Source organism: Myotis yumanensis, unplaced genomic scaffold, assembly GCF_028538775.1.
Source record: "Myotis yumanensis isolate MYYU_CA2020_CCGP unplaced genomic scaffold, mMyoYum1.0.hap1 SCAF_2, whole genome shotgun sequence".
Classification (NCBI taxonomy): Eukaryota; Metazoa; Chordata; class Mammalia; order Chiroptera; family Vespertilionidae; genus Myotis; species Myotis yumanensis.
Window position 1 is genome coordinate 17,835,372 of NW_027223753.1, and position 10,239 is coordinate 17,845,610.

General features: G+C 46.0%; 2 protein-coding genes across 2 annotated transcripts in view; one reads left to right on the plus strand and one right to left on the minus strand.

The window, feature by feature from the left end:
• DNAJC8 (DnaJ heat shock protein family (Hsp40) member C8) overlaps nt 1-2,843 on the minus strand; it is a 28,208-nt gene extending 25,365 nt beyond the window's left edge. Inside the window, exons 1-2 of the mRNA XM_070404505.1 lie at nt 2,745-2,843; nt 256-357 (exon numbers count right to left, since the gene is read on the minus strand). Of these exons, the coding sequence (XP_070260606.1) occupies nt 256-357; nt 2,745-2,822 (180 nt within the window). The 5' untranslated portion in view covers nt 2,823-2,843. The remainder of the gene's footprint in view (nt 1-255; nt 358-2,744) is intronic.
• Nucleotides 2,844-6,745: 3,902 nt separating this feature from the next.
• On the plus strand, nt 6,746-9,783 carry ATP5IF1 (ATP synthase inhibitory factor subunit 1). Its single transcript, XM_070404506.1, has 3 exons — nt 6,746-6,867; nt 6,983-7,074; nt 9,524-9,783. The coding sequence occupies exons 1-3, from the start codon at nt 6,781-6,783 to the stop codon at nt 9,669-9,671; spliced, it is 327 nt and encodes a 108-aa protein (XP_070260607.1). The 5' UTR covers nt 6,746-6,780; the 3' UTR covers nt 9,672-9,783.
• The last annotated feature ends 456 nt before the right edge of the window (nt 9,784-10,239 follow it).

Genomic DNA, 10,239 nt, shown 5'->3' on the forward strand with positions numbered 1-10,239 from the left:
GCTAGCGAGCGATCCCTTTACATCTGAAAATAAACCCATATATATTTGGGTTGCTTAAAGATGATGGAGAATATCTGATAGAGCAAAGACTATCTCTTTTTGCTTAACATGCTACCTCTCAGGTTCTGCTCACAATAAAAACACCCAAGTTCAATTCCAACTATAATACAAATTAGTTGTGTGTTCTGATGTAAGTCTGCCTGCAACTATGCAAAGCTCCCCATCATGACACCACAGCAACATCAAACCACTCACCTCAAATGGGTTCAAATTGAAGTAGGAGGAACCAGGACGGGTCAATCTTTCAATCTGATTTTTGGATGTTAGAACTGAATCTCTTTTCTCTATTTGTTTCACCTAAAATAAAAGAGATAAGAACTTCATTAGTAAAGTTTAAAAATAAATTCTGAATTGTCACCTTAACTAGTTACTCACTGACATGTCCAGCAAATATTTGTGTATCTACATGTGCAAGCTATTTTACTAACCATTCTGATGAATAATTACAACAGCTACCATCTGCTGAATTTTAATAATATGAAAACTTTACACATATTTATTCCTCTCAACAATCCTACACAGTAAATACAATCATCCCCATTCTACAGATAAGAAAACTGAGACAGAGAAGTTAACTGAGTTGTTCCCAATTACCCAACTTATAAATAAGAATTTTAATCTTAACAGCTTGATTCCAGAGCAACCGTTGAGAGAATTCAAAGTCACATCCACCACCTTCAGTTTCCACTCTAACGATAGAAGATGTACTCAAGTGTGTTCATACTTAATTTACAACTTTTTAAAAGAAAAAAATGCAATTACACTGCAATATATATTAAAGGCAGCATTAAAAAAGTATGTGGGAGAGAGCAAATAACTCTGCCTACCTAACTCTAACAGAGTCAGAAAAATTCCTGGCCCGAAGACAATTAGAAGAACAGGCACCAGGAAGTCCCAGGAAAACATCTTTGGTGCCACTATCAGAACTGGAATGCTGGTTGAAATGAATGCCTGGTATATTATTTACCATCTTTATTCCTCTGATCAAATGACTTTGGGAATCATTTCAACAACACAAGAAGCCGTTCCTTCTCAGCATCTTCCCTCTTCACTCTCTTTAACATAGCATGCCACTTCCCCACCCCCATCATCTTTCTAGGCTTATTTTTCCTCATGGCACTTAAATCACTACCTGACATTATACTGAATATCTGTTTGTTTACTGTTTATCCTTCTCTATAGAATGCAAGCTCAATGAAATGAAGACAGGCCTTTTCTCTCTGCTGGTCATTACCGTATCTGCCGCACATACACAGCACACTGGTACATGTCAGGTGCTCACTACACATTGACGATTGAAGGGTCCTCCTTTATGAGTTTTCTCTCATCTAATTCAAACAAACCAGAACTGGTTTGTTTGTTTGTTTTCTTTTCTTTTCTTTTTAAACTAAGAGTTGGTAAGTGAAACAAGTTCCACTATAATTGCTGAACACTCTCACGTGAATCAGGCATTTCAAAAGAACAGACGATATGCGCTAATTTCCGTTTTTAAATGTAATTCTTGGGAGAAACTACTAGTAACACACTGTTACAAACAGCAAAGTCAAAAGATGAGCGTGACCCGGTGCTTCACTCTGAGTAGCTCACAGCCTGGTGAGAAGCAACTCTGCTCCGCAAATCCATGCCGACTTAACGGGCTCCATCTGCAGCCTTAAGTCTTGCAGCGGTTCTCAACCTGCTGGCCCTTTAAATACAGCTCCTCATGTTGCGACCCAACCATAAAATTATTTTCGTTGCTACTTCGTAACTGTAATGTTGCTACTGTTATGAATCGTAAATATCTGATATGCCGGATGGTCTTAGGCGACCCCTGTGAAAGGGTCGTTCGACCGCCAAAGGGGTCGCGACCCACAGGTTGAGAACCGCCGTGAGAGATGCTGCTGCTTATGAAACTCTTTCTTATATACTCACTCCATTAACCCTCGTAAAAACTCGTTTTAATATTAATTCGTTTTACAGACGTGGAAATGAGATCTGCAAAATCACCGCCTTGAGAGAATTCAGTAACTGCCATGCACGAATCCAATCCGAGGGCCTCTGTCTCCAAATGGTACGCTTTTCCTTCATTTTCTCATTCATTAACCTGCTCAACGAATACTTACTGAACCACCGTAGGTAGTAGGTGCTGGAAATGCGATAGCAAACGAAGCTCAGACCAAACTGACTCCTGTCCTAACAGGACACAAGCCGTTACAAATTACTTCGTCTCCCTAAACCTCGGGTTTGTCATCTGTAACATGGAGATGCCTCCCTGGCATGACGCATGGTGCCTGGCATTCGCGATTGGCACAAGTAACCACTAAGACCATGCATTACGGAGGACTAAGTAGAGAGTGCTTCCGTTTACAAGTAAAAACGGGGGCCAGGACGGTTAAGTCGCCCCCAGCAAGGCCGGCCCCAACTCCGCCGACTTGGCAACTCCACGCGCGCCCCGAGGCTTCGTTGGCCAGAATCGCCGTCTCCCCGCAGCAGTCCGGCCCCGAGCCCTTTTTCATGGCCCAGGGGAGACCACAGCAGCCATCAGGGAGAGATGCACACACACACCCCCGGCCCCGCGCCGCCCCGAAGGCCAAACCGGAGGAGCCGCCCAACGGTCCAGGCCAGGAGGACCCCTGCCTCCGCCGGCGGGAGAGTGGGCCCAGGAGGGGTCGCCCGGGCGTCATTTTTCATCTCTCGTGGTTCACCTCGCTGTAGAAGGTCATAAACGCCTCCTCCGTACTGCCTCCGCCGCCCGAAGCCCCGCTCTCTCCAGAAGCCGCCATTTTCCCCGGGCCCAGCCACCACGTGACTCTTCTGCGCAGGCGCTGCTTCACGTGATTCTTCCAGACCCACCTCCGGCCTCGCCTCCTTCCTGGGGGCCCTTAAAGGGCTCGGAGCCCAGCCTGACACCGCTGACTGAAGGCTCCTTTTTTTTTTTTTTTAAATTAAGGTGAAACACACATGACATACAGTTAACCGTTTTAAAGTGCACAACTCATTGGCCTTTAGAAAGGATATCTGGCACCAATTAAGCCGTTTCTCCCATTCCCCTTACTTCCCAAATCCTGACAACCATTCTATGTTGTCTCTATAGATTTACATATTCTGGACATTTCATATGAATGCAGCCATACAATATGTGACCTATTGCGTCTGCCTTCTTTCACCTTAGCATGTTTTCAAGGTTCTCAACCCGTGGGTCGCGAACAATGAAAATACATCCTGCACATCAGATATTTACATTACGATTCATAACAGTAGCAAAATTACAGTTAAGAAGTAGCAAGGCCGAAACCAGTTTGGCTCAGTGGACAGAGCATCGGCCTGCGGACTGAAGGGTCCCGGGTTCGATCCCGGTCAAGGGCATGTACCTGGGTTGCGGGCACATCCCCAGTGGGAGATGTGCAGGAGGCAGCTGATCGGTGTTTCTCTCTCATCGATGTTTCTAACTCTCTATCTCTCCCCCTTTTCCCCCTGTAAAAAATCAATAAAATATATTTAAAAAAAAAAAAAGTAGCAACGAAAATAATTTTATGGTTGGGGGTCACCACAACATGAGGAACTGTATTAAAGGGTCGCTGCATTAGGAAGGTCGAGAACCACATTCTAAGGCATTGCATGTTTCACTACTTCATTACTTTTTACGGTTGAATAATATTCCACTGTTCTGTGTGTATATACCACAGTTCGTTTATTCATTCATCAGTTGATGTACATTTGGGTTGTTTCCATCTTTTGGCTTTTGGCTATTGTGACAATAGTACTGCCATGAACCTGAAGCTACATGTATTTGTTTGAGTACCAATTTTCTATTGGGGGTGGGGGGTAAGGGGTGGGGGGTGTATATACCAAATACCTAAAGTGAAATTGCTGAGTCATATGGAAATTCTATATGTAACTTTTGAGCAACTGCCAAGCTGTTTTCCATAGCAGCTGAAACATTTTATATTTAAATGTTGAAATTTTACAATTTCTCCATTTTTTTTTTATTACAGTCATCCTAGTGCCTAGATCAGTGATGGTGAACCTATGACATGCGTGTCAGAGGTGACACGCAAACTCATTTTTTTGGTTGATTTTTCTTTGTTAAATGGCATTTAAATATATAAAACAAATATCAAAAATATAAGCCTTTGTTTTACTATGGTTGCAAATATCAAAAAATTTCTATATGTGACACGGCACCAGAGTTAAGTTAGGGTTTTTCAAAATGCTGACATGCCGAGCTCAAAAGGTTCACCATCACTGGCGTAGATGGATCTTTCACACAAACTCTGTAAGACCCTCCACTGGATGCCCAGCCTAGGAGATAGTCAAGAAATAGCAATATGAGAAGTAGAAAGAGTTTCTGAAAGTGAAACGGTATTTAAAGATCATCTAGAAACACACCAAATTATTATCACCAGGTAGAAATTACAAATGATTATTATTTCTACCCTGCTTTTGTCTTTTTCCAAAATTTCTGAAATGAACATTTGAAAATGTGCCCCAACATCCATTCTCCCAAGTCATACAGGACTGGCATTTTTCCAACCAAAAGATGATTAATAGCCCTGGCTGGTTTGCTCAGTGGCTAGAGCACTGGCCTGTGGACTGAAAGGTCCTAGGTTCGATTCTGGTCAAGGGTACATGCCTGGGTTTCGGGCTCGATCCCCAGTAGGGGGCATGCAAGAGGCAGCTAGTCAATGATTCTCTCTCATTATTGATGTTTCCATCTCTCTCCCACTCCCTTCCTCCCTGAAATCAATAAAAAAAATGTAAAAGAAAATATTTTTAAGATGATTAATAAAAACAGTTCTACCATTTCATAGAAAACAAAGAAGTGTTATAATCATGAGTAACATAGATAATCTGGCCTAACTCTCTCATCCACAGGACAAAAAAAAAAAAACAAAAAACTGAGAACATGCCAAAACCGGTTTGGCTCAATGGATAGAGCGTCGGCCTGTAGACTCAAGGGTCCCGGGTTCGATTCCGGTCAAGGGCATGTACCTAGGTTGCGGGCACATCCTCAGTGGGAGATGTGCAGGAGGCAGCTGATCGATGTTTCTCTCTCATCAATGTTTCTGGCTCTCTATCTTTCTCCCTTCCTCTCTGTAAAAAAATCAATAAAATATATTTTAAAAAAACTGAGAACAGAGAGAAAATATGACATAGGCAGGCAAAGACTATAAACTACTATTTTCTTGCTCATATTTGTTCGTGGCTGAAGGAATGTCAAGGCAAAGCCTTCCCTAGACTCCTACTTATGCTCTTCTCTTCGTTGCACCACACCATTTGATAACACATTAATTCATTTTGCAAATATTAATTTAATGCCTATTTGATCACGACTCTGATAACTCCAGAAAGTGAAAAGTGCAAAGAGAGAGAAAGAACAAAACAGGGAGCTATGATAGAATGACTAAGGGGATCAGGGATGATTTCTTTGAGGTGACATTTAAACTGAGACTTTAGAGTGAAATGTCAATGCAACAAAACAACATTGATACCTCTTAAGAGACCATATACATGGCCCTAACTGGTTTGGCTCAGTGGATAGAGTGTTGGCCTGTGGACTCAAGGGTCCCAGGTTTGATTCTGGTCAAGGGCATGTACCTTGGTTGCGGGCACATCCCCAGTAGGGGGTGTGCAGGAGGCAGCTGATCGATGTTTCTCTCTCATCCATGTTTCTAACTCTCTATCCCTCTCCCTTCCTCTCTGTAAGAAAAAAAAATCAATGAAATATATTTTTTTAAAAAGAGACCATATAGCCGAAACCGGTTTGGCTCAGTGGATAGAGCGTCGGCCTGCGGACTGAAAGGTCCCGGGTTCGATTCCGGTCAAGGGCATGTACCTGGGTTGCGGGCACATCCCCAGTGGGGGATGTGCAGGAGGCGGCTGGTCGATGTTTCTCTCTCATCGATGTTTCTGACTCTCTGTCTCTCTCCCTTCCTCTCTGTAAAAATCAATAAAATATATTTAAAAAAAAAAAAAAGAGACCATATACATGTATATATACAACATTTTTACCCACAACCCAACTAAGTCCAGCTATCTTGGACATAGATATCCCCACTCCAATCCCTACAACATCTTACCGATCTTTTTTTTATCTAACTATTCTTATAGCATCTTTGCTATTGTTGTTCATCTCACCAGCAGATATTTTTTCCATTGATTTGAGTGAGAGTAGAAGGGAGGGAGGGAGGGGGAGAGAGAGAGAGAAACATCCCAAAGGCGGGAGGTGCAACCTTGAATCCAGGTACCTGTTCCCTTGACCGGGGATCGAACACGTGACCCTTGAGTACATGGGCCCTACGCTCTAACCACTGAACCACCGGCCAAGGCTCGTCTAGTATCTGATTGACCCTAGCGGTCCAGGAAAGGGAAGGTTTCCTTTGGGTGTTTATTAACAATAATAACTTTGGGATTGGAATCGTGGGGTGGGGAGTGGACGCCTCGCTTCAATCTAATGGCTTCTGACCCTCCCCTCGCCGGGGACTCGCCTCCAACGTCCTCCATTCTTGTTTTCCTATCCTTTGGCCCAGGAGACCTTGCTAGGGATTGGCTGCCGATAGGCCCGCCTCCTGCTCGAGATTCGCCGCGAACCACACCCGCCCCGCCTTCTCCCTTCCATGATTCGCTTCTCCCGGGCTCGTCCCGCCCCTCCGGGGAAAGGATTGGTCGCCCGCCGTCTGCGCCGTTAGCGCCCCCGGAGCCCGCACCGTCTGCGTCCGGAGCTGCGCGGCACTGACTACCATGGCGGTCCCGGCGACGGCGGCGCGGCTGCGGCTCGGAGCGTGGGGAGTGCAGGCCATGCGAGCCGGAGGCTTCGGCTGCGGACGGGTAGGCCCGCGGCAGCGGCCGCTGCCCCCGCCCTGAGCGCGGACGCCGCCCCCCGCCCCCCTTTCTCCGCCCCCCACACCCCACACCTTTCCCAATGTCATGTCTCTCTCCGCAGTCAGCGAATTTCAGCACCGACTCGGGCGCCATCAGGGAAGCCGGTGGGAGCTTCGCGAAAAGAGAGAAGGCTGAAGAGGAACGATACTTCCGGTGAGGCCCCGGGGCGGAGTCCACCTCGATCTCGCAGAGCCCGCCGGCCTTCTTACCCTTCCAGTCGCCCTCCCCGCCCCTCCCCTCCCCGACCCTCCCTCCCCGGTGCCGGGTCGCCCCCTCCCCCCCAGAGCCCCCGGGTTCCGGAGCCCTGACACCCTTGCTCCTAGTGCCCTGCTGAGTAGTCCCAGGGCCCCCAGTCCAAGCCATTTCCACCTGCGCTTCTCCATTACTCTCAAGCCACGGCCCGATTCTTCCAGAATCGTTTGCCATCCCCACCCATGGAGTTCTTCCCAGATCGTGCGAAGCGCCCCCGAGCCTTTTCATTGTCTGGATCCAACCTCCGAGTTTGCTCCCTGCGCCAACACCCAATATCCTTCTGTGATGTTTTCTCCTCCACACGCCTTAGTTTTGCTGGCCCCTGAAGGATGGGTCCCCTGACTCTTCAGACCCACTCCTCGACCTCCACAGGCCTAGGTTGGCCAGAGCGAGGAAGTCATATAGGAGCTGAGGGCTCCAGATTTGAAATTCCCTTCCTCATTTCCTGGAGACTTTTGTCCGGCTCCGCCCAGCTGGATGACTTTCTCTCTTAAGAGTCTGGAGTGAGGCCCGCCGGTGTGGCTCAGTGGTTGGGCATCACCTATAAACCAGGAGGTAGCCGTTTGATTCCCGGTCAGGGCACGTGCCCAGGTGACGGGTTCTATCCCCAGTGGGGGGCGTGCAGGAGGCAGCCGATCAATGATTCTATCATTAACGTTTCCATATCTCCCTCTCTTTTCCTCTCTGAAATCATTTTTTTTTTTTTTTTAATTTTAAAAGAGTATGGAGTGGGGCCCCAGCTGGTTTGGCTTAGTGGATAGAGCCTCTGGAGAGCGACTGACATGCAGACCGGGTCGGGAAGGGCAGTACCTTGGTTGCAGGTTCCTCCCCACCAGGGTCCTGGTCCAGGCTCATGCAGGAGGCAACACATCGATGTTTCTCTTTCTCTCTCTCTTCCACTCGTCCTAAAAATCAATGGGAAAATATCCCCGGGTGAGGATTAACAAACAAAAAAAGAGTACGGAGTGGTCTGGGCCTCTACATTTTTACCAACCCTGAGTTATCTTTTACTGACTTCTCTGCACAGTAAGGAATAGCATAGAACTTATCTCTGCTTCTCCTTTGGCCATCTTTTCACTTCTGCCTTCTCTTCCTCACTCTTAAGAATTATCACCTTGGCCCTGGCCGCTGTGCCTCAGTTGGTTAAGCCTCACCCATGCTCGGAAGGGTTGCTGATTCCATTCCAGGTCAGGGCACATGCTGGAGTTGTGGGCTCTTACATGAATGTTTCTCTTTCTTCCCTTCCTCTTTCTCTGTAAAAATCAGGAAACTATTCTTAAAGGGAAAAACAAAAAGAATTATCACCATGGCCCCTGCCATACCAGAAAGCCAAAGTACAGCCCTTAAAGACCACCTAAGTGGGCTCCTATATATTTTTAAATCTATTTTTTTATTTCAGACAGGAAGAGAGAGAGATAGAAACATCTATGATGAGAGAGAATCATTGATCGGCTGCCTCCTGCATGCCCCCTACTTGGGATCAAGCCCGAAACCCCGGGCAGAATCAAACCTGGGACCCTTCAGTCTATAGGCCGACACTCTATCCACTGAGCCAAACCAGCTAGTAGGGCTCGCTCTCTCTCTCTCTCTCTCTCTCTATCCTCACCCGAAGATGTTTTTATTGGTTTTTTGTTTGTTTGTTTTTTAGAGAGAGAGAGAAACATCAAAGTGGGAGAAATATCGATTGGTTGCCTCCCATACATGCTGCAACACAGGTTCGAGCCCACACCTAGATATGTGCCCTGACCAGGAAGCAAACCCCGCAACCTTTCGATGTACAGGACGACATTCCAACCAACGGGGCCACCCAGCCAGGGCTATATTGTTTCTAAATTGGACTGCCAAGTACTGCCCATGCAATAGGTCCCTTTCCCCACTTCTTTTTGGCCTTTACAGTGGGCCATGCATTTCTCTAGGCAAAGAAAGCCCTAGGTAAATTAGGATAGGTTGCAAATATTTGTCCTTTAACTATACCCCTTTGTCTAGTCCTCATTTCCCCAAAAAGGGATTCTGTTCTCTTGGTTATTCCTCTGATAAGGCATTGGGGACATACGTCACACCTCTGTGGAGTTTTCTGTTCTAAAGAGGAATGTAAAAGGAGTAGCTCATGAATGATGTAATTTCAGGCACTAGCACCAGAAAAATGGAATCATTTTGGTCATTTTCTAAAGATGGATACATGTTAAGGTGGAGTATTCTCTCACTAGTGGGGCTTGAAGAGGTAGAAGAGGATGACCAGCCAGACTCCCGTGGGATTGGGACTCCTTTGCCTTAGGTATTGCAGGTTATGCTTAAAGATCTCTTGGGGTAATGGATTAGGATTAAACCCAGAGCCGTTGTTTACTTGTAGAGAGCGGACTAAAGAACAACTGGCAGCCCTGAAGAAACACCATGAAGAAGAGATCAATCATCACAAAAAGGAGATTGAGCGTCTGCAGAAAGAAATTGAGCGGCACAAGCAGAACATCAAGAAACTGAAAGATCATGGTGATGATTAAGTGCACACAGTTCCCCATAGAATGGCTACATACTGTCCACTTCTATGAAGACATAGTTCTGGTAACTAATATCCATGCTGCCAGCAGATTATAATAAATTGTGATCGGTGAACTGTGTCTAATGCCTTCTAGCGTCTGGAGAGGGGTGGGGAACACTAAATGCTAAAATGTATCAGACAGGGTATCTGCACTTAAAGACAAAGCACAGCGGATAGGTGCTGTGTCACATGGGGAGAAGTGGGGGAGGCAGGTGTGACATAGAGGCCCCTTTCCCTGTCTGAGTCAGAGGTTCAGAGAAAGCTTCTTGAAGGGTAAACCCCAACCCAAGGTCAAGAGCAGCCTGGAAAACAGATGAGTAGTTGCTTAAAAGGTACAATCCAAGGAACCATCAGTCCATTTTGCATTTATAAAATGGATTAGAGAATTCTTCATATGAACTAGTTATCCTTGTTCTAATTATTTTTGTGCAGATGGAGAGAACTGGAATTAGAAATGATGTGTTGCCTACGGTTAGTAAATTAGAGTTGAAATTTGGCATCTAGGGTTTTTGATTTCTAATCCAAGTCTA